Below are 24620 nucleotides of genomic sequence, written 5' to 3'. Positions count from 1 at the left end.
GGAGCGTGCTTCTCCCTCTGCATGCTGCCCTGCCTGCTTGTGTACTCTCTCTCTCTCTGTGTGTCAAATAAATAAAATCTTTAAAAAAATAATAAGGCGTTATAAGATGTTGGTAAGTGATGGGGCACCTGGGCGGCTCAGTCAGTTGGGCGGCTGACTCTTGATTTTGGCTCAGGTCACGATCTCTGGGCCCTGAGATTGAGCCCCACATCAGGCTTCATGCTCAGTGGGGAGTCTGCTTGAGATTCTCTCCCTCTGCCCCCCCTGCCCTGTCTCAAGTAAATAAATAAGTCTTAAAAAAAAGATGTTGGTAAGTGATTAGAATTAATAATGACAGTAATCTTAACAAATTATGGTGAAAATTCTATAGTTTGAGTTCAAAGAATATGAGTATCTATCTGTTTAGTATTATGTTCCTAGAGATTCATTAATGTGAAAGATGATTTCTACTTAACTGAGGTGTAGAAATTGGCTCTCCAAAGACCCAAAAGACTGTTTTTAGGAGAACCAAGTTTTTTCAGATCTGGTCCTATCTTGATGAGCAGTAGAATCATTCTGACTTCACTGTTTTAACATAGAGGAGAGACTCTGGTTGAAGCTTCTGGAAAATTCTGATGCTCCTCCCACATGGGACCCACAGCAATTTCTGTAGATGTTGGAAGCATTCCTTTAGTGTTCCAAAACTATAAAATAAAATGTCTAGATTTTATTACTTTTATCTTAAGTGCACAACTCAAGAACTTAAATGTCCAGATAGCAGAAATTTACAAAAGGTTAAAAATTGGGGGTGAATCTCTGAGAAACCAAACTTAGAAAACATTCACTTCACAGTGTCATGAAGAGAAAGTCTATTCTCTTCACAAAATGGAAAATGCGGTAGTTCCTGAAGAGGACGTTGAATTGCACTCTTCTTTATTAGGCCGTTGCTCAAGTATTCTGAGGTAGAACTTGAACCAGTGGGCTGAAGTGATAGGGTGCTAGATTTGGTTAGATTTTTAAGAACACTGAAGTGATCTGTATAGCTATTCTTGATTCGCTGCTCTGTGACCCTCCCTCAGAGACTTTGGGGAGGCGCTCCCTGCTTTGACTGCAGTCATCTGACTGGCTCTAGAATTTGCTGTTCTGAGTGTCTATAGTCTGCCTCAGGTATCTTACAATTTATGAAAACGTAACTTGCGAGAGATATTTTGCCCACCTCTAATTTCAGGATGTTCTTTTGCTGTGTAGATTTCCCCCTTAAAATCTAATATATCGGAACAAATTTTAGAGTCTTTTGAGAGGGACTTTTCACCTTAACTACACCATAGTTCCAAATTCTCTGAAAACAGAGCTGTAACCATTGGACTGTGGGACATCGGGAGCTATAAGAACAGAGAAGCTGGAGTGCGGTTTCTCTGCTAGCCCCCAGCAGACTGTGCTGGCCTGGCCATCTGGACATGTGAGGGATAGGGCGAAACACACACACAGGGCCACCTGGCCAGTTTTCACGATTCCTTGGATAATGTTTCACTGTTGTCAGCCAAGGAGAGCTTCTTCAAATAGCTGCCTCTCCTCTGTGTCTGTGGGTTTGTCTGCTGAGCTCATCCTGTGGCCCTCTGCCACCTCCACTCCACACGGTGCACTTGGGCAGCGATGGGAGAGTCACCTCCATTCATCCACCAAGTATCTGGGGAGTACCCGCTCCACTGGGTGCTGGCCTTGGTGCTGGAGAGATGGGGATGAGCAAGTCTAATGGGCAAGACAAATCACACGTGTAATTTGTCATTAGAGATTGTGCTAAGTGCTATTAAGGGAAACAGGAGAGATATAAGCAGAGGAACTAATTTAAATGGGGGTGAGGAACTGATTTAGGTAAGGGTGAGTAGGACGGGGCTCAGGGCGCACTGCACTGCAGATGTGAACTGGAAGCTGAGACCTACAGGGCGAGGTAAGGGTCCTGGGTGTGCGGTAGGCATGCGTTGACTGGTTAAATATATGCACAGTGCTTTCCTGGTTAATTGGACTCTGTATCCAAGTTAAGACCGGAGCATTCTCTCTGAGTTTTTCTCAGCCATCCTAGAAACATGGTCTCTTCTGTTTGGATGCCTGGTCCATACTTAGTTTTCCCCAAGGCTATATCTGTCATGGGTTTTGGTCTTAATTTCTCCTTGCTGTACACATTGTCCTGTGTGAGTCCCCTCGTGAGCCATTTTACCTCTGCTGGTCTTTGACTTTTCTCACCTAACTGTTGTCCATGGATCAGCCTGTCTCTCTCTGAATCTGCATCACCCGCCCCATGCGCTAACAGCTAGAAGCTTCCGTGTAAGGCTCCACAGCTTCATCTTATCCGTCTACACAGTCTCCAAGCGAGTGCTATTGTGACACCTGAAAATGCGTAAGAAGCATTTAGAAAGAGCATGCACAATGATGCCATTCATGTCTGAATTCAGATCATGGCTCTGATCTTAGATGTGTGCCCCAGTCAGGTTATTTGATCTCTCCAAACTTTACTGCCATTATCTGTAAAATACTAATTGTGAGGATCAGAGATGCCGAGTGCCTGCTACGCAGTTGGCGTTCAATTAGAGCAGCGGCCCCCCAGGTGAGCTGGGAGGGGGGACGTGGCTTTTGGTAGTGATGCAACAATCATAACTAGAGATTAGGTTTGGAGAGAGTATCCACACACGTTCTTTCTTCACCTTCTTTACAATTGTGATGTGCTCCCACGTGCAGGCCGAAGACAAGGCAGACGTGTTGAATAAGGAGCTCCTCTTGACCAAACAGAGGCTGGTGGAGACTGAAGAAGAGAAGAGGAAACAAGAGGAAGAGACAGCCCAGGTAAGAGGCATCGGTGGGCTTTCCTTTCCACAGGTGTGTCGGCATGAGGAGTTGATTAATAGCAAGAAGTAAAATTAAACTTATTCTCAATTGGCGGTGATGTTGAGGCAGGACACGTGAGTAGCGCCGGGTCTCGGCATTTCGTTTGAAGGGCGGTAGAAGTAGAGGCAGAAACTGATTTCTCCCCTGGAACAGGTTTCAGGAATCTGCCTTTACTCAGATGTCTAGCGGGAGTGTGAAGTTTCCTCTAAGTTTAGCAACTTGGAATTCCGATCCAAGAGCTTTGACGAATCCGCACTTTGCGTCCTGTCTCCACGCTAATTGACTTCAGCGGCGTTTGAGAGGCTGGGGAGCGGGAAGCCTGCGGGGATCTCTGCCGCAAGGTGCTCAGTCAGTCCCGCTCGGTTTTCCTGATTCATGCCTTAGACGGGGCGCCAGCGTTCCTGGCAGAGCTCTCAACCCCTCTTCCCCGGAGGAGGGAAGAAAGCAGCCCTTTGGGAACCGGCCTGGACATTAGCATCCTCCAGTCTCCCCATGAGTTGAGGCTCATCCGCTGGGAGACGCGCCGCCTGCCCAGGCCTCCCGCATACGGACAGGAGGGGCCTCTCTGCTCGAGGAGCTGGGACTTCGGCCTTTCTGAGGAAGAGCGGGCCGCCTCACCAATGCTCTCCGTCCCTGCCAGTCCCAGCCAGGCATGATTCACTCATTTATTTTAATGAGTTTCTTTCCAAGACATCAAAAGTACTAAATATAAAACAGAACACAAAGCATTGCAAAGACTTGTATCCAAGCAGAAAAAAGTCCGCTGAAGTTACTAATGAAGGGATGTATCATTTAGCACCTTCCAGGGTTAATAAAAAGCGTTCCATGATTTTTTTTTAATTGGAAAATTATGAAATGACTCTTGGCATTTAGCATAGGCCAAGTTTTGTGGGTTTTGTTTTTTTTTTAACATAGTTAAATTGTTTTAGTAACTGACAATCCAGTTCGAGCTAGGCCTTTTGATGGGTTTTGTGTTTTTCTTTACCTCCTGCCGTTTTGGGACCCAATTCAGTACTTTAGGTAAAGAATGAAGCTGTTAGCAAATTAATTAATTTAACCCATGCTTCTTCCCTCCCTTTATGTGTATGTGTGTGTGCGCATGTATTTGCATATGTGCCTATATCCTGCTTTAATCATTATGGTACCTTCGTGAGACAGGGATTATTCTCTTCATTTGCCAGATAAGGAAACCATGGTTTAGAGAAATTAAGTGACACTTGCTCAAAGCCTCTCAGCTTTCTAAGTTTGTCCTGAAGTCTGTGGTGTCTTATCATAGGAGAGGAGAAAGGTGTGATCTGCATCCATAAATTACGTAAGATAGAGAATAGAGACTAATATAAACAACTAACTTTGAATCAATATAACCTGTAAGTTGCTTTTAGAATTTAAGAACATAGCAAATATGAAGAAATTCGGAAAGCTTCTAAGGATAAGGAGTCCAATGATAAACCACGGTCATTTGTGAATTAGCAAATATAGCAAATACCCCATGTATAATTTGGGATGCTGCAAGCAGACTTTAATTTATTCTGATTATGTACTTTAAGATTAACCAGAGTAGTTTTGTGTGTGTTTGTTCGGTCAACGACTTGGAAGAACTGAATTCTTTTTCCTCGTCTGGTGGCACCTGAGTGATACTGCCCTACCTTCCTTGATACCTAGAATCCCAGAGTTGCTGGGCTACAAAAATAAGTGTGTTTTTCAGCTCGGCGTTCTTGGTTTAGCATTTCTGTGACTGTAACAAGTACTTGCATTATGTGTCATGCTGGCTCCTTCTAAAGTCACTGTTCAGTCCCTGAATCTCCTGACCTCCAAAGCTCTTATCTTCCTCCAACTTTTTCTGACTCCAGTCTCGAGAGCTTCCTGCTCCCACCTTCAGAAAGGCACCAGCAGGGACAGGACGGGGCTGTGAACAGAAAGGCCGAGAATGCTTCTTCACTCACTGATTATATGGCAGTCAGAGTACACACAACAGGGCCTGGGTGTTTTGGGTTTTTTTAGACTCTCATAAGAATAAAGATAGCTTCCGGGCACCTGGCTGGCTCAGACGGGGGAGCATGTGACTGTTGATCTCAGGGTTGTGAGTTCGAGCCCTACATTGTATGTAGAGATTCCTTAAAAATCTAAAACAAAAAGAAAAAGAAGAAGAAATAAAATAGCTTCTGAATTTATTTATTTAACAATATATTTATAAAGTTAGTGGTAAGGATAAGCAGTTGTATAATGTATAATGTATAAGCTCATATCTCTTATACGTTACAGGAGAGAAAGAAAGATGTCTGCATCTCTGGAGATGATCGGGTTTTTCTTTATGTAGTTGTAGTTGTTTACATTGGTCTTAACCAAATCAGGCCGATCTTAATATAGGTGTTTGTGGAAATTGGGCTTTCGATTAAGGCTCAGTGTTTCTCATTCTCTCTCTAGCTAAAAGAAGTCTTCCGGAAACAGCTGGAGAAGGCAGAGTACGAGATAAAGAAGACCACAGCTATCATTGCTGAGTATAAGCAGGTATCGTGCCACTGTGGTTTGCGTTGCTATAAAAGTGATTATGTGTATTGTTTTTCTTTGGGGTGGGGAAAAGAAACATTTTTGTCTTTAGAGTTTCCAAAAGAGTGATTGTACACCTTCATTAAATTTGGTGGCTTCCTCTCTCCTCTGAAATAAACAGTCATTGGACATGCTTGCTGATAACGTGGGAGGTGTAACGGGAGCAAAACGATCTGTTGGCTGTTTACGATGTTTGGTAGATTCAGAGGAACAGGAAAGTTGATCGTTACCATTGGGATCCTGTCTGCCCTCCTCAGAAGCACATTTCCAGGAGACCTCACTAGTAATATTTGCCTCTTTGCCAAAGACTAAAGTTTAGTGCTGGTATCAAACCACAGTATCTGGGGAATCAGTGTGTCTTTTGCTGTCACAGTATAGAATGTGGGAGCTCTTTTTCCCAGGTGGCTATGTGGCCTTACCCAACGATGGCCAAGGCCACCAGGAAACCTTCTGTTGGGAACCTTTGATCTCTTAGTGGAAGGTTTGCTCTCCTTGAGGATGTTCCTGGCCCCATCACCAGAATGCTCCCAGAAAGGCCTCATTCCAGCTTGAGTAGTATCGTCTTGTCTCTACTGCTCATGCTGGACGTGGCAAGGACTCGCATTGCTGAGAAACCCTTGAACAGACTGCTGCAGTTCCAGCTTTCCAGAATTAATCAAGGCACCATGTGTCACCTGCTTATCCTAAGAACATCCCTGGGGTGTCTGCTTCATGTAGGAGTTTGAAGTCTGATTCCTATTCTTTTTTAAAATGTGCTGCTTATAAATAAAATTTATGTTCCTCATGGAAAATTAAGAAAATGTAGAAAAGCACAAAGAAAACACCACCCCCACCCCCGCTTAACCTTGCCAACTAGAAATAGTCACTGTAATATACTGAATGTGCGCTGTTGCTGTATAAATAAAAATGTCATTTATATTGTTTATGCTAATTTTTGCAACTGGTTCACTTCATATATTGTGAACATCTTCTCAGAAGGATTTTCCTCCTTCATGGAAGATTGCTTAGAAATAAGGCTACAGAGCTGTCTTACTCTCTTTGATGATAATCAGTATGTATTTATTTAATACCTGCTATCCGAGAGGCTTGGTTCTTTGGGGGAGTAAAAGATTAAGTCAGTTTTTCTCCTTTAGAAGCTGATCTTGTAAAGGGGAGATATACCTGTGCACAAATAAGAGAAAAGGGAGCTTACTGGCCCTGGGAAATGAAACCCTTCCTGGAGGAGGGGTGATTCGAACTGTGCTTCAAAGGCCAGGCGTGATTTGGGTATGTGGAGGCAGAGAAGGAGGATAGAAATGGGGAAAAGAGGAACAGCACATGCAAAGGCATGGAGGTAGCTTAGTGAACAGAAATAGTTTTGTTTGTCAAGAGTTTCGAGTACAGAAAAGAACAAAAGTGAGTTGGGTCCCAGTTCAGGGAGGGCCTTCGGGTTAGACAGAGGAGTTTGGATTTTATTCTGTTTACAGCAGGAATGTTTGAGCAGGAAAGTGGCACAATCAGGGACATATTGTTGGCACTGATCTATCCCAGTGAGAAATGTGGCACCAAGTAGAGAGACCCACAGGCAAAGATACAGACCAGTAAGAGGCTAACAGCAGAGTCCAGGTGAGAAAATGGAGGGCCCTGCACTAAAATAAGTAGTAATGAAAATGGAGATGAGGAAGACACACAATATAGTCATTTTTTGCTGGACAAGGGGAAAAACTGAAGGTGATCCCGAGATTTTCCATTTGGGTAACTAGAAGGGATGGCTTAACATTAACCCATCTAAGGAATATTAAAGACCTTGTGCTGTGGAACTTGCCATCTCTGCAAATGGGTTTTTTTCAATCACCACATTAGGCCATGGGTGGCCACCATATGCAGCACTCTTCAAAATAGTAATCCTTGGGACTGTTCTTGAATATTATCTGGCAGGCACTACCAGTAATGTAAAAGGCAACAGACCCATCTGTCTGAAGATAATTAGGATATAAAACATAATCCAAATGCATTCTGTAGTTGGAATTGGCTGTGATTGGCTTTATTTTGGAATCTTTGGGGTTATTTGAAAGGGTATATGGTTTGCCAAAATTACTAGGGAGATTGCTTCTTTTTCACATCAGCCAACACAGTCCTATTCATTATTTCCAGGCTTGAATCTGGAGAAATTGGAAACAACTCTACAAGCAGGCCCTGGTCTCTAGAGCCATTTTTTAATAGATTGGGATTTTTTCTTTTTAAAGATTTTATTTATTTATTTATTTATTTATTTATTTATTTATTTATTTATTTGATAGAGAGGGAGCACAAGCAGGGGGAGGGGCAGAGGGAGAGGGAGAAGCAGAAGCAGACTCCCCAGTGAGCAGGGAGCCTGATGTGGGGCTCCATTCCAGGACCTAGAGAGCATGACCTGAGCCGAAGGCAGAGTCCGAGCCAACCAAGCCACCCAGGTGTTCCTGGGTTTTTGTTTTTGTTTTTTTCAAATGTCTGTTTTGACGGACATCTGCCTTCAGCTCAGGTCATGATCCCAGAGCCCTGGGATACAGAGTTGTAGTCCCATCCATCCCCCCCACCCCCCAGCTCAGTGGGGAGTCAATGCTTCTTCCTCTCCCTCTGCCCTTGCCCTCACTTATGCTCTCTCTCTTTCTCTCTCTCTCTCAAATAAATAAAAATCTTTTTTTAAAGTATGTTTTGAGGGGCGCCTGGGTGGCACAGCGGTTAAAGCGTCTGCCTTCGGCTCAGGGCGTGATCCCGGCGTTCCGGGATCGAGCCCCACATCAGGCTCCTCCGCTATGAGCCTGCTTCTTCCTCTCCCACTCCCCCTGCTTGTGTTCCCTCTCTCGCTGGCTGTCTCTATCTCTGTCAAATAAATAAATAAAATCTTTAAAAAAAATAAAATAAAGTATGTTTTGATAATAGAGGTAGATCTTTTATGTTTTTTGTTCAAATTGCATTTTAAAATTTGACATCCCCTAACTTTTTTTATTCCACTTTTCAAAAATAAAAGATCCGTATGTCACTCAAAGAATTTGAACATCTAGTATTTTAAGTAAATGGTTTTGTTTGTTTGGTTGGTTGGTTGGTTTTGGCTTTGAAAGCACTTATTTCTACCTGCTCCTAGTTAGTACTTGTTAGCACCTTATTTCAGAATCAATAATGAGATTTTCTTTAATAAGCACTTATTATAGGCCAGGTGCCATATTGAATCCTTTGCATACATTTTTCCCCCATCGATTGTCACAGCACAGCACTATGTATTTATGAGGGAACTGAAGCTCAGAAATGTTAGTGAATTCGCCCAAGGACACACTGCTGGAAAGTACTAGAGCTGGACCCCAGGCTTATCATTTCACGCTATGTTTCCAAACCAGTTGATCAGAATTTTAGCCTTCATTATTTTCTGGTCATTTTAACTCTGTTTTATCCCCTCTGCCACTTCTTTTTTTTTTTTTTTAAGATTTTATTTATTCATTTGACAGAGAGACAGCCAGCGAGAGAGGGAACACAAGCAGGGGGAGTGGGAGAGGAAGAAGCAGGCTCCCAGCGGAGGAGCCTGATGTGGAGCTCGATCCCAGAACGCCGGGATCACGCCCTGAGCCGAAGGCAGACGCTTAACCGCTGTGCCACCCAGGCGCCCCTATGCCACCCAGGCGCCCCCCCTCTGCCACTTCTTAATGAAACTTTAGGTCATTGAAAACAGAGACTCTCTCAGTGGCTGTCCACAGGAGAAGTTTCTGGTCCAGAATTCTTTTCATCGGGTTTCCAGAATGGTACTTTGCACAAAGTGGATACTCAGCAAAGATTCTATAGATTCCAAAATAGGACAGGAATTCACTGGAAATAGTCACAAAGTCTAGTGACAGAAAGAAATCAGATTACCCGTGTGTTTTTCTACTAATTAAGATCAAAATATGCTTTATTGCAGGGAACACTGTCGGGCTCTGTTGCTGTGCACTGATAGCATTTGCAGGGCTGTTCTTTTGCAAAATCTCTTCTAGCGTCAGAGAAGCCAGAGCAATGCATGAGTTGATACACTGATGTGCACATAAGAACTGTTCTGTTTTCTAGTAAAGACACTCCTTTCTTTTCTTCAGATCTGTTCCCAGTTAAGTACCAGACTGGAGACACAGCAAGCAGCCAGCAAGGAGGAGCTGGAAGTGGTAAAGGTGAGGAGGCGTGAAATAGCTCTGTGGGATGGTTTCTTCCGAATGCACCCAGTCTCCCGTCAGTACCTGATAGGAAGATCCCAGTGCGTGAGGATGCCCCCAAGGCAGGACAGGTTATGACGTCACACCCATCCTGCCCCTCCTAGGAACAGTGGTGAACAGAATCTGTCTCTGACCCCGGTGTGAGCCTCTTCCCTGCCCGAGGAAAGGTGGTGTTCCCGTCAATCTCAGGGGGTCGTCAGAGGCAGGTGGTAGGAGTTGAGCCTTGTCACAAGAGGCCCCCGGGTGGACGCCTGGGAGCCCTCAGCATCCCGACTGTGCCTGAGTGGATGTGGCTTCGGGGTGCGACCGAGGAGGATCATTCCATTGCTCTCCACCAGTTTTCTAGAGGGTTGTTTTTAAAGAAAACTGTAGCCTTTATTTATATGCTGCCCCCTGGTGGTAAAACTCCGTTTGTTGCTTCTGCGAGAAAAGCGGTCGGTTCTTCCATAAAACAGCAACGGGAAAGCAAAGGCATTGGTGTTTGAAGCCGCCGTGTTGGCCGGCCGGCTGGGGGGCCCGCATGAGGGGAACCCGCCGGAGTGCCCCTTGGGTGTGTGATGCTAGTGGGTAAATGCATTCTAGGCACGTTAGCATGTAACTGAACGACCTGCCCAAGTTACTTACCTCTCCAAGCTGTTTTTTGTATCCTGTGCGATAGAGACAACATTACCTGCCTCGGCGGGTTATTTTGAAGATTAAATAAGACAACATATATAAAGTGCTTAGCTTTGTAGTTGGCATGCAATCAACACATTTTTATAAGTTTATAACCTGAGAATCTGAGACATGGGAACTGAAAATATGAACTGTGTTCTGACTTTGTATTCCAAGTGGCTTTTTCTTATTTCACGTTCTGAAACAGTCTGAGGTTATTAGTGACTGTGATGTTGGCCATCTCCCTGCCCAAACCTGCTGAAATGTTGGGTTTATGTCTTCCCTCTCTGGTCTGCCTTTAGCTTTTCCCCCCTTAGCCTTTATCATCCTTTTGAAAATTTTTTTTATACTGACTGAAACTCAGTTGAAGGGGCGCCTTGGCATAAAAGGGTTAACTATCCTGAACTAAAATCTTCACGGAAATAAAATGAAATGGATATGGATCACTCAGGGTTTTATAGACCATCTAACTGTGCGCAGCTGTTAGACTTCTGTTGTTTTACAGAAGTTATACTAACAAAGAGTTTAGAATTTTCCTGCAGGAGCAAGTTGTGCATGTGAAACGTTTAGGGGATAGTTCAGAAGCACGTAAGTCAGCACTGAGTTGGACGGTACTGACAAGCAGGGTCATAGAGAAAGCAAAATCGTAAGAACTACAGACCGAAGATGACTTTGTGGAGGAGGCTGGACTGAAGCAGGAGGGGTGGAATTCTGCTAGAAGGATTTAAAAAGGACATTCTGGAAGACGCTGGGAGTGAAGACCCAGAAATCAGAGTGAACCTCATTAAGGAGACTGATGTGCTTCGAGTGTGTATTAAGGAGTAGAGAGAAATACTGGATGAGGAGGTAGGGTTGTCTCTGAAAGGCCGTGATATTCAGGCAGAGGAACGTGAACTTGTTTCAGCTGAATAAGGAACAGCTAACACCGACTAAACACTTATTACTGTGTACTTTTTCAAGGATTATCCATTTAACCCTCCCAACTTCCTGAGAAGGTAGACGCTATTGTATCTTCTTCTTCTTTTTTAAAATATTTTATTTATTTATTTGACGAGAGAGAGAGCGAGTGCAAGCAGAGGGGGCAGCAGAGGCAGAGGGAGAAGCAGACACCCCGCTGAGCAGGGAGCCCGATGCGGGTCTCAATCCCAGGACCCTGGGATCATGACCTGAGCTGAAGGCAGATGCTTAACCGACTGAGCCACCCAGGCGCCCCTATTATATTTCTTCTTTTTAATGATTTATTAGATCTTGTTTTTCCTGATGGTGATCACCAAAACAGGTCATTCATGATCTCAAGGTCACAGTAAGCAGTAAGGCCGGGAGTTGAACTCAGGGAGTGAGACTCCACCCTCTATACCCTCAGTCACTGTACTGTCCTGCAGCCTCTTGCCCCAGTGCTGCTGCCTTTTCTTGTTCGGCACGGTGCTGTAGCTCTTGATGTTTCCACCCCCCCAGCACCATTCCCCCTGCAGGTAACCCTCCGTGCTAGAATTAGAATGAGCGCTCCCTCTCACTCTGTGTATCAGTTTAGAATTAGATTGGCCACGAGGAAACCCAAAATAACACTGGTTTAAACACAAAAGATGTTGATTATCTCATGTAAAAAAAAAAAGTCTAGGGCTAGAAAGATCCTTGGTTTTATCAGCAATCCATGCTCGTCAGTTATTGGTGACCCCAACCCTTGGCACAGGCTTCCATCCTCAAGGTCACCTGAAAGTCAAACCTGTCCGCTGGAGTGGCCTCCATCACGCTCACCTTCCAGGGTAGAATTTTAGGCCAGAAGGCGATAGAGGGTACAAGGGCCCACCTCCGACTGGGTGAGCTCTCAGTGGCCTTCCTTAAAGCTCCATTCCACACCTTGCTGGCCTGTCAGGACTGAATTTCATGGCCTCGCTTAGCTTCAGGGGAATGTGGGAAATGGCGCCTTCTAACTGGGCAAACCGCCAGCCCAAATAAAATCAGAGTTCTGTTGGTAAGGAAGACGGGGAGAGGGATGCGGGCTGGGAAGCCGCAGCCCCCACACACCTCTGCTCTTCAGCACGCCGGCCGGGCTGCAGCCTCGTGAGGCTCACTGCTCGCGCTCCAACGGGGAGCACACGGTGTAGCGAATGCATTTCTATAGGACGAAATCGGGATTCGATAGCCTTGCATTTGGGAACCTTTATAACAGGCCATGGAGAACCCTTGTCCCTTCCTGCCTCTCACTGCTGTGCCATTTCCGCTCTGCTGGAGCCCCTCAGATGCCCCGCAGTTCTCTGAAGGGCCAGTGTCTTCGCACACAGTGTTCCCCCTGCTGAAAGGTCCTCCTTCCTCAGGGAGTCTGTTCCTGCAGATGGTTCAGCCTAACAACTGCTTACCCAGCCTGGTAAGCTTGTAATCACTTAAGACCCAGATCAAAAGCCACCACTTTAACATTTTATTTAGTCAACAATAAATATATACAACAGATACATGCTGTGTGCCTATTTAGTGCCAGTGGTGGGCTAATTGTTCGTATAGGTTCTGGAGAGAGTCACAGGATATCTTTTAAGTGTCTAATGAATATTAATCAGGGAGGAATCTGAAGAGTGCATGAAGGATGGGATAAGAAAGCAATCAGGGTTTGTGTTGTAATGAGCACTGGGTATTCTCTAAGACTGACGAATCACAGACCTGTACCCCTGAAACCAATAAGACATTATATGTTAATTAAAAAAACATTTAAAAAAAGCCATCGGGGGGCTGAGAAGGTGACTTCTAGGGATTCAGGCCTGGGATGAGGAGAGCTTGGACATGTCAGAGAAATAATAAGTTAATGACCAGCTGAATACGGAATGAGGGAGAAGGTAAAGAAAAGATGACCCCAGAGTTGGGGTGTGTGTGTGTGTGAGAGAGAGGGAGAGAAGAAAGGAGTATAGTTTCGGTTATGGACATATTATAATATGTAGTAGTACATTAAAATACAAATACTCTGTAATATCTTTTAGCTCTAAACTAGTTTTGGAGATATTTTAGGAAAACAGTAGCACCGCCATCTTGAGGAGCTGCTGCTGTCAGTGCTGTGCGCCTGATTGGCAGGCCAGGCATAAGGCAGAGTTTACGTTCATCACCTTGAACAGTAATGATCCTCTTTGCTTAAAGCTGAACCGAACGACATAAACTCTGTTGCAAGCATAGATTTGGGTTAGTCACGATGACCTTTCTCAGTCTACTGTGGGCGAGCTACTTAAACTCTGAGTTTCTCCACTTAGAGTGGGGATGAGAAGAGTACATGTCTTACAGTAACTCTGGGATTCAGAAGACACTGCATGGAGAGCCTATGGCATGGGGCTCTAGAAAGACGAATGGCAGCACAGAATTTCTAGAACAGGTTTCACAGAGATGCTCTAATATTTTCCATTTGCAGGTCTCTCTAGAGACACCTTAAGAGACAAGGAGCAGCTAACTTGCACAGTCGGGTTTTGTGCTAAAACCATTTTGGTTGCAGCACAAGAAAAGTAATTACCTTCAGAAGTGGGCCTGCCTTTGAGGACCACAAGCAGTGTCTCCATGTGAATCATGTCCTCTTGTTTCAGGAAGTTATTTCTGCCGTGAAGTCGTTTGATGGGGGTTCTCTCTTTGGCTCTTTCAGGGTAAAATGATGGCCTGTAAACACTGCAGCGACATTTTCAGCAAAGAGGGTGCTCTGAAGCCCGTGGCTGTCAGCAGGGAGGAGCCGGGGGTGGACCTGGATGATGAGAAGGACTCCCTGAAGAAGCAGCTGAGGGAGATGGAGCTGGAGTTGGCGCAGACCAAACTGCAGCTGGTGGAGGCCAAGTGCAAAATCCAGGTCGGTGACCGGCGACGAGCTCACAGGAGAAGAGAAACAGCCCGTGCTCTCGACACATTCTCGTCCCTCGGAATCCGCCCAAACAGCTCAGCGCCGAAGATGTTCCCACATACGATGAATACATTCTTTGCCCACTGATACGTCGTCCACAGTCACATTTTACAGCATGATTTCTAAACAGTGACATAAACACATAGTTTTAAATGCAAATGTAATAATGAAAATGACACCCTGTGAGAACGTAAGCATATGCTTTTGTAGTTACCCTGAGAGTTCTCTTGCCGAGGTACCTTCTCACTGAGCTTCGGCCACTGTGGTAGCTGATCCTGAGAATGAGAGGCCAGACCTTCTCTGTTGTCCCTGCCCTGACAGGTGAACAGTGGCTGACACCCATTCTTCACTTTTGGAGTTTTTTCTCCTTCCTCTTTACCTGACTTTACCAAATCCCTTTCCCCAAAAATCTCTGTCCATATCAGAAGATAACATAATTAGAAAAACAGTCCTGGCTTCTGGTGGACTGTTCCACATTTCCTTTTTCCCAGGGTCCTTACCCACCGCCATAACCTGCCATGTTTCTAACCTGGGCCACGTCAGTGACCCTTAACGGCTTCTGTGCTAGACCTGGGGTGTTCTCAGGGGCGAAGGCCGTGTGTTTGGAATAGAACTCATTCATGCTTACGTCATCAGTAGAAGTTCAGTCCATCCATATGTCTGTTGTTTCAAACGTGTTGTAACCTAAGCCTAAATTTGGACCAAAAACACAGGGGGAAGAAAAGATAAAATGAGGTTTCATTTCACTGTTCAGAGGAAGCCAGATTCTGACTTTCAGTGGTAACTCTTTTAGTCTAAATAGTTTTCTTGCATTAAGAAGCCAGTTAAATCTCTCGTGGGTTTTGTGGGAGGACAGCTGTGGCTATACAGACCTGGGGATTCCAAAAAGCTATACTTTGGGTTTTTGGGCAGAGAGAAAACACTTTTATAACTCAGATGATTTTCTTTTCTTAATTAGGAACTTGAACATCAGAGAGGAGCCCTTATGAATGAAATCCAAGCTGCAAAAAACTCTTGGTTTAGCAAAACCCTGAACTCTATCAAAACGGCCACGGGCACCCAGCCACTGCAGCCACCGCTGGCCACCCAGCCACCCAAGGAGAGCACATAGTTCCAGCCTCACCCAAGCAGAAGAGCACAACGATCAAAGGGACAGAAACCCAGGAGGAGTCTCCCGGTGTCCCTTTGCAGGAAAGTAGAGGCCAGAAAGCAAGCCAGGATTCTCAGTAGCTCTCACTCTTTCTCGTTTGACACTTTGCAAAGGGATGTTATTTAAACTGACCTGAGTTATGTTGAATACCTGCTTTTGAGCTTCTTCATGGAAGGCCGTGTTCAGTTCCATCATAGTATTACCCATTATTTTATATGCCTGATGTTTAGTTGGAAATAAGTAATTCAGAACTAAATGCTTTTTATTTAGAACTAATTATTCATAATTACTTTTAACTTACATAAAAATGGAGATGTCTTTTATTCCAAGGTTGAAGTGATAGGATGATATTCGTCACAGCAAAAAAAAAGAAAAAAAAAAGAAAAGAAAAAGAAAAAAAAAAAAAGATTGAAATCTAAACCTCTTATCTTTTCAGGATTTATTCAGATAAAGCACACTGTGGGACCATTCATGACGACTGTCAGGTTTCTTCCTGAAAATGACTCCCTGGAAAACGATAATCCTGTCCAAAGACTAAACCTGGGATTGAACAGTCCCCCCAAAAAGAATGAGTTTATTTTCATTTTCTGTTGGGTATATCTGGAAATGAAGTGCCAAGAACCATGGAATAAGATAGACTATTGAGAAAACACCCTAGAGGAAAGGAACAGAGATTTTGATAAATGCAGGATAAGATGAATCATTCGGCCCTAGTATTCTAACAGGTCCTTCTGGGAAACTCTACACGGGAATTGCCGATTCCTACGTGTGAACACAGTTGTGACTTCCAGCAAACGTGAAGTCAGAGTGGCTATTGCGAGTTGTAGCTTTAGGGAACCGTTACTGGAGAAGCCTAGAAAGGCCCAGGTTCAGCCATTGTGCTTCAAATGAAATAGAGAACCAGGGACAGAGTATTTCATTTAATGTTGACATATATTTGCTAAGTAAACACTAATATACTCTACCTTTTTAAAGTTATGAAATGGGAAATAAAGGTCAGCTTCACATTATCTTAGTTTACTGTTAGACAACTTTTACTGATTTCTGCATCTCCCTAAAAATGTGCCCTTGGTACCCCAGATGAAGAGATGCAAATGAATTGGTAACATTTTTGATTGAATATAAAATCTTTATAGAAATACATATCTCATGGAAAGGTAAAGCTATTGTGTAAAAGTTGGTGGAAATAGTTTTTTTCAATTATATTTAACATATATATATATATATATATATAGTCCTTGCAGGAAATCCTTTGGTAACAGCAAAACTAATTTTCCCATTTTCTAAGCTAGTTTGGAGGCTCTGGTCCTTACGCCAACCAAACTACCATCAGCTATGTACATTGATACTACATTTATTGATACTCATCCTTCGCTTCATTGTTGAACATAATTCTTTGCAAAGGATCTTAAACTCTGTAGCCAGAGTGATTCTCATCCGTGCCATATGTTGCAATTAAAAGTTACACATTCTTGGAAGTAAAAATTAAATAAGAGGCATCTCAACTCCAGGAGCATGCAGTATAAGTTGCTCATAGTAGATCCTTTCCTCCAAAATGATCATTAAACTCTAAAAAGTTAAGTCGCCTTCATTGGTAAGTGTTTATTATATCATCTACAACCCATAAAACTGAATGGATGTTATCCTTTGTTACACTCATCAAATAATACTTTTCTTACAGAATTGTGTTTTGTTCTGTCGTCTTTCATTATAATATTCATTTCCTGGTACCAAAAAGGAAAATAATCCAGCATTCTGAGTGTCTGTGTTGACTCTGATATTCCCTACTTGGTGATTTAGAAAAGGTAATCTCTTTTTTCGTTGTCGTAAAATATAATGGCTAGAAAATTGCATCTTGGTACTTGTTTCTGTAAATCTTGTAGGATAATTTTTTAGCTTTGCTGGTACTTTATGCTTTGATTCCAAGAAGCCTTGTACAAGTTGCCTTATCAAATGGCCAGCTAAATTAAAGATGTTCTTTTATGTTTTGTGAATCTCATAGTTTTACTGTACAGAGCTCTTTTTAACTTCCAAAAGTCAGCACATTCCACAGAATGCCTAAGTTGCATCATTTTCCTTACGTGGTAGTTGAGGGAGAAATAGAATGGCTGTAAGTCCAGTCCTCACGTGTACACCTGCCTCAGTTCCAGAGCCCCTTACGTTTTTTTTTTTCTTTAAACAAAATCACCAGGTACATACATTCCAAATGTGTAATCTGTCTTTCGCATTTTCTCTTAACTCTTTCAAAATATTTTAATGGCAATCTGTAGATTTTTTTTTTTTTCTTCTCCAGTTCCATATCCTATGTGTACTGGTACCATAAGTCTAAACTGTTCCTCACTGCAATGCCTTTGGGTCAGTAGCAATACTAGATAGAAAGAAAATTCAAAATTTGATGTATAATAGGATTTTTCCTTCAATATAATAGCACCACCCCAAGCCATATGTCTTTCCCCGTGTATTGTCTGAAAACTAGAGCACTCCCCGTATTAAGTAACTATTAGTTTTAATTTCACTTATTTTGAAATATATTTGAAAATTGCTACTCTGCTCTTGAATTTCTTTTAGAAAGACATCAATCAGCCCAGACATCTAGGAAATTTCCAAATATTCTAGATTGTTTTTCATCTTTTCCTAGGATATGTTGTATAATACATTCCTCCAGAAATCCAACACTTGCAGCATTCTGAAGAGTGATGATTTCTCTTTTCATTAAATTCTACAGGATAAATGAAAGGAACGAACTTCAATCTGATAGTTCAGTTCATTAGCTTTTATATCTTGAGACTCTTGTTAAACACATTCTTTGAAGCTGAAAAAAACCCAGCTGAATTTTGCAGTGCATATGTTTGCTAGCTTCCCACCCTGAGCCATGGCACAATTTGGTTATATTTAGTTACATATAATTTAATGCAAAGAAATTCTCAGTTACCTAATGTTCTGTGTATGAGTGCCTATCAAAACGCTGATAGGAATATCATATAGGCCTCTGGCCTCTCTTTCCCTCTCCCAGCTATTCAGTTCGTAATTTCTTCGTTGGCTTTCTTAAATTCCAAAGTAAAGTACAAAAGCAGTCTTTGTACTGATGTTGAGAATAGTTAATAATAATATTTATCTTGCTTCTTTTTTTCCCAAAAATTTCATTCTTCTGTACCTTTTGTTAATATTTATTCTTCTCAAACCCCTACTCCATTTTCTTAAACTATTTTTCAGTTACTGACTAGTGGCTTTATTTCCCAGTGAAAGTGAGAAAGACAAGTGCAGGCACAGTTCAGGGCATGAGATGAGAGATCCTGAAAGGAGCTGTTCAGTTCCTGAGGATGAGGCCCGCACGAGGAACTAACGTCCGGGACTGAGTTTTCTTCAGCTGAGATCAACCCACTGACGATTCTGACGTAGTTGTCTGATTTCAGGATCCCTTGAAGGGAGAAGGGAGCTTTAAAAAAATTAGATACCTTGTTTGTTTTCTCTCTCTGGGAAAGAATGCTTTTTACTTACTTAGCAAGAGGATTCTATTATAGAATTTACTCTTTAAAAAAAATTCCAACTCTTAAGATAGCTGATTTTCTTGCTTCAGTTACAAGTAAATGAGAGAACGGACAAACGCTGTTGTTTGATTTGAACACTGTTCGACTTGTGTATGTGCGTGACTGGTAGAATTCTTCATAGAGGATCCCTGCCTCCTGTACGGCCAGGCGCCACGCCACTGAATACACACACGGCCAAACGAGAGTTCAGTGGCCTGTGTTTCCTACTCCCAGATACAAAACTATCTTCCCCTCTGGTTGCCCTGCTGATGCCACATGGAACTTGAACAGCCTTCCTCTCTTCTAGCAACTTCCATGTAACACAGGCAAAGCCCTTCATTTTAGGAATTTCCTTCTCTCTGCAAAAGTTACCAAAATGAATGCTTCCACGTGGGCCGCACCTCAACAGACGAGGCTCATGAGTTGTAACGAGAAGAGCGGATGTTTACAAGTGGCCGAGTGACTCCAGTCAGGTGTCCCCTTCCCGGCTTCCGTCTGAAAGACTACATGTCAAGCGTATCTCTGAATGAATTTGTTACCTGTTATAAAAACATCTTCATCAACATGTCCCATTCTCCCCACCTCCATCCTTAGTTTATCATTAGTAGTATTCTGAAAACTTTAAGAAAAGAGAATCATTGAGTAGAAAATAAACATTTTAAGTTACTTTCCTTTTTCATTGGCAATAAGTTACTATGTAAAATCTTTTCCGTTAAAATGTAATTTTAATAACTATATATTATATATGGAATAAAATATAGACAACTTAATTATAAGTATATAAATGCATCAAGACTCTGGTGTCATGAAAGCACAAGAATAAAGCTGGAGATGGTCCCAGAATCCAAGATGACCCAATAGCCTTTTGCACCAATTTCTCCATTTTTGGTATTTTGCATAATGTATGGATCTTCAGTTCAAGTGAAGGAAGAAGTTTCTCAATCAGCATCACTTCCCTTCTTTCAACTCCTACCTTTCCCTTGCTGAGGAGGTAGTAGAAATTCTGTACCATTTATTTTTGTGAATTCTATGATTTTCGTCCATGACTTCTCTAAAGAAAACAGGTTCTAGAATAAAGGAGTTGATTGGCCCAAACAGTGCTGACTATAAAAGAAACATGAGTGAGCAGCCTCTGTAAACACTGACCAATTAGATGTTTCCATAATTCCATGTATTATGTATAGTACATGCTATCAGTGTAAATGTAATGCTTGTTAAGAAAAGTGCAATTTATTGTACATTGTCCCAACAAATGTTTACTTTTATAACAGTTACGAACTTGGATTAGTATCTTGTTTTCATGTGTGAATGAAGCCTTGTGAAATAAACAAATTCAACCAAGAAGGTAACAAGGTGACTGTTTTTGTGAGTCCGTGATGTTTTCAATACTTTGTGTTGCCCCTTTGGCCCCATTAAGCAGTAATAAACATTTGTTCTGAAGTCCATATACGTCTTTTTGATTTGTTTCTAGTTGACTGTTCTGAATCATCTGAACCCAATGTTTATGTAACGCTTCTTCACGGACCCTAGACTCCAGTCCATTTAGAAAGAGACAGTATGCCAGGAGTTTGCTGCGGGCAAACCCTGCGGAAGGATGCTGTGCACAGCAGCACTGCCAAGGGCCCCCTTCTCTCTGTAGAGACTCCTTGGTTGCACGTACCAGACACTCTCACGGCTAAATAATCATAAGGCAATTAATTAAAAGGAATGGGTGAATTCATCTCCTAAAGGCCAAACAGGCCTGAAGAGGCGCTGGGACAAGGACTGGAATGCCATCAGGAACTTAAGCATAATCACATTTCTGCTCATCTTGCCAGGTAATGCTTACCTGCTGCTGCGTCTCCCTCTGAAAACAAGTTTCCCCGCTTCTTCGTGCACAGCTACCAAGTTCACATGTTTTCTCTTCAAGTGACCAGCAGAGATGGACTAGCATTTCCGAGTCCCAATTCCAAAGTCTCGCAAAAACCACATTGGCTAATCCTGGATGAGGCAGTTGCGGCCAAGTCTTCAAAGTACAGCACAGTGGGTGATGGCGCAATTCAAGCCGGACTCCAGAGGGGTTCTCGGAAGTGGAGGCATGGTGCAGAGAACCCCAATTTGCAGTTTGTCCTGGAAGCCCATGGAACCTAAGTGAAATCCAAGAGATTAGTCAGCTCCTCTTAGACTTCAGCATGCAGTAAGAATATTCAACAGAGATTGTAGAATTACAGTTTGAGGTTCAAACCCAGACTGCAGACCTCTTTTGTTTGCCCCACGTGGCTATTTTTTTATTATTATTATTTTAAAGATCTTTTTGTTTGTTTTTTAGTCATCTCTGCACCCAACATTGGGCTCAAACTCACTACCCCGAGCTCAAGAGTTGCCTGCTCTTCCAACTGAGCCAGCCCGGTGGCCTTGGTCCATGTGGTATTTTAAAAAATGAGAAATTGTACGTAAAAAGTAAAACCAAAATTATTCAGAAAATATCTAATGAATTTGGTAGTTAGAAGTCATGAGTGTTCTTAACATGAACAGTAAATGAAATTCAGGGTTCACTACTGATTAAAGTTTCTATACTTAGGTTACATGTTAAATTGTACATTTATGACCCATAGGGATGCAAATCCCTACTTTCTTTTCAGTGGAATGGATACTCCAGAGATTATATATGGCTTATTTCCCTGTAGGACATTAGCCAGTTTGTATCTAACTGTGCAACCTTACACTAACATTCCATTATTAAATTGTCCTGGGGCGCCTGGGTGGCTCTGTGGGTTAAGCCTCCAGCTCTCGGTTTCGGCTCGGGTCATGACCTCAGGGTTGTGAGACAGAGCTCCACACCAGGCTCCAGGCTTGGCGGGGAGTTTGCTTGAGATTCTCTCCCTCTGCTCTCCCCACTGCCCAAATAAATAAAATCTAAAAAACAGAAATAAGTTGCCTCTAAGTATCCATTATGCAAACACACTAGGATAACAGTTTTAATACCTGACTGGTTCCCTCATTAACTGAGTTGAATAAAATGTTTGTCACATGTTCCTTTTGTATTTGCATGGGATTCTTAATTTCACCTTTTTGAGATTTTACTGTAACGAAACTTTTGATTACTGTCAAAGGGAGACAGAACAACATATTTCAAAAGTTTTCTTGTAAGGAAGATTTGCAAGGAAGCTCAGGCTTTAGTATGGGCTCACCAAGTAGAAATTATAGTATTTAAATAACAAAAATAAAAATGAGACGCAGATTACCAGGTCTATTAAATTAATTCAAGCAAATTTACTGACGGCTTACTGCGCTAGTCTCTGTTCTAAGCGCTAGAAATGGGGTGAACAAAAAGATCCTACCTCTGTGAAGTTTAAACTAGCACAGAATTTTTCTCAACCTCAGAGAAAACAACTGACATTTTGGGCCAAAGAGTTCTTTCTTCTGAGCAATTAGAGCAGGAGGTAACCATTCACAGAGCTGAAGAGTAATTGGAGAAACTGATTTGGGGTGTGAAGACGATTGGGAGGAGATCTTTGTTGTGTGGTTTTTTTGTTTGTTTTCTTTTTTCAGATAAGCTAAATTTGATATACTTCTCAGACATCCAAGCAGAGACAGTCTGGAGCTCAGAGGAGGGGTATTGCTGAAGACACTGATATGGGAGTCACTGGATAATAGAAGGTATTTATAATCTTCTAACTTTAGTTAAAAATAGAACTGCCTTATCACCCAGCAACTAATTGCACTACTATTTACCCAAAAGATACAAAAATGCTGATTTGAAGGGGCACATGCACCCCAATGTTTATAGCAGCAATGTCCACAATAGCCAAACTATGAGAGCTCAGATGTTCATCAGCTGATGACTGGATAAAGATGTGGTTCATATATGCAATGGAATATTATGCAGCCATCAAAAAGAATGAAATCTTGTCATTTGCAACAATGTGGATGGAACTAGAGTAAATTATGCTAAGCAAAATAAATCAGAGAAAGACAAATACCATATGATTTCACTCATGTGGAATTTAAGAACCAAAACATGAGCATAGGGGAAGGGAAAGAAAATAAAATGAGATAAAAACAGAGAGGGAAGCAAACCATAAAAGACTCTTAACTATAGAGAATGAACACAGGGTTACTGGATGGGATAAAATGGGTGATGGGCACTTGCTGGGATGAGCACCTGGTGTTATATAGAAGTGATGAATACAAAAATTTCCTCCTGAAACCAATACTATATGTTAACCAACTTGAATTTAAATTAAAAAAAAAAAAAAGACCAGTAATAAAAAATATATATATCTTCTAGTTAGGCTATCTGGCGAGGTGCGGGGAGTTGTCCCAGGTGCATAATCAAGCAAATTAGAAAAACACTGTATTACATCAAGCTTTCACGCAGTGCAATGGGCTATTTGTTCTATTAAGTATAAATAATTACAGGCTTTGGCTGGATACTTTTTAAAAAACAGGAATAATTAACATAAAACAAAATGCACAGATCTTAGGAGTACATTCTATCAATTTTGACAACTGTAATGTATCAGTGTAACATTGCATCTTCTCAGGAAAATTCCCGCCTACTTAAATATAACTTTTAGCTCAGTATAACATACAAAAAAATTGCACTCCAGTTTACAGCTCCATGAATTTCTACAAAGTGAACATACCTGTCACCAACATCCACATCAAGGCACAGGACATTTTCTGAACCTCAAAAGCCTCCTCGTGGCTCTGTCATTGTCCTCCCCATCCAAGGAAAGACTATCCTGATTTTCAACACCCTAACTAATGACTTTTGCTGGTTTTAGACTTCATTTAAGTAAATCCATAAACTCTTCTATCTGGCTTCTTTCCCTTAACGTCAGGTCTGTGAGATTCATGCATATTGTAAGTAGCTGTAATTTGTCTATTTTTTTTTTTAATTTTTATTTATTTGACAGAGAGACAGCCAGCGAGAGAGGGAACACAGCAGGGGGAGTGGGAGAGGAAGAAGCAGGCTCCCAGCAGAGGAGCTTGATGTGGGGCTCAATCCAGGACTCCGGGATCACTCCCTGAGCCAAAGGCAGACGCCTAATGACTGAGCCACCCAGGCGCCCCTAATTTGTCTATTTTTGTACTGCACTCCAGAATCTTCTTCACTATGATAATGGCCAGCCTGCATTTTGCTAGTAGCTTTTTTCCTTCTCAGACTTGATGATTCTAATCGCTACCTTGGGCGATGTATAAAGCTGAGTGAGGGTTATTTGACTTCCCAGAGGTTACTGTTTGTTCCCAACCCTGCTGCCGAAGGCTAAAATGATACGAAATACAGGAGGAACATAATGTAATCCCAGGAACACTCAGCCTACATTTTCTCCAGTTAACAGCCTCAGTTAAATCCAATTCAAACCTGGATTAGAATTAGTGTTGCAGAATGTTCGGTGAAGGGGGCGAAGGTGCCCTAGGAGCAATTCAACAGTCATTGAAGAATTGCGGGGCCACAAGTGGCCAAAGACGGGGGGAGGGGGGAACCTGGCATTAGCCGCTTTAAACCCTGGCTGTTCTACAGGGTCCCATCACGTGGCCAGAGCAACCGCACCTCCCGTGGCGCTCCGTGATGACGCCACCATATCGCAGACGCTAAATCGTGGTGAGTCTCCAGAGCGTCAGAACCCACTGAACACCGAACTATTCCCTTCAGGATCCTCCACGCTAACCATCTTCATTCTTTCCCGTTTTAACATAAAAAGGCTGTCCCTTCTCCCCGTTTTTGGTCCTTTTCTCACAGACGCCCACAAATACGCTTTAAATAAGATGGCTGCCTAGCCGACCCGGTGCCCTAAAGGGGACGGAAACAGCTGACTCTCTAGTCAACTTCCGATTTGGACCCCGAA

The 24620-nt window shown here is 42.6% G+C and overlaps 1 protein-coding gene and 1 long non-coding RNA gene across 10 annotated transcripts in view; one reads left to right on the top strand and one right to left on the bottom strand.

Annotated features, from left to right (window-relative positions):
* RABGAP1L (RAB GTPase activating protein 1 like) overlaps positions 1–17543 on the top strand; it is a 716315-nt gene extending 698772 nt beyond the window's left edge. For all 8 annotated transcript variants that reach the window (XM_045811376.2, XM_045811377.2, XM_045811379.2 and 5 more), the window contains 5 exons: positions 2713–2817; positions 5284–5367; positions 9483–9554; positions 13861–14058; positions 15068–17543. In XM_045811376.2, the coding sequence (XP_045667332.1) occupies positions 2713–2817; positions 5284–5367; positions 9483–9554; positions 13861–14058; positions 15068–15220 (612 nt within the window). In that variant the 3' untranslated portion in view covers positions 15221–17543. The remainder of the gene's footprint in view (positions 1–2712; positions 2818–5283; positions 5368–9482; positions 9555–13860; positions 14059–15067) is intronic.
* Positions 12644–24565, bottom strand: LOC123801387 (uncharacterized). Of its 2 annotated transcripts, XR_006782210.2 has the most exons (5): positions 23415–24565; positions 20615–20912; positions 15561–15576; positions 14738–14799; positions 12644–14231 (listed from the first exon to the last, which is right to left on the bottom strand). It is a non-coding gene; the product is annotated as an uncharacterized LOC123801387 (long non-coding RNA). The 2 variants fall into 2 exon arrangements; XR_006782211.2 differs by lacking the exon at positions 15561–15576.
* Between the last annotated feature and the right edge of the window lie 55 nt (positions 24566–24620).

This window comes from Ursus americanus, chromosome 2 (assembly GCF_024610735.1).
Source record: "Ursus americanus isolate L20-20 chromosome 2, mUrsAme1.1.p, whole genome shotgun sequence".
NCBI lineage: Eukaryota > Metazoa > Chordata > Mammalia > Carnivora > Ursidae > Ursus > Ursus americanus.
The sequence above is the reverse complement of the archived record's forward strand: the minus strand, read 5'-3'. Positions and strand labels throughout refer to the sequence as shown.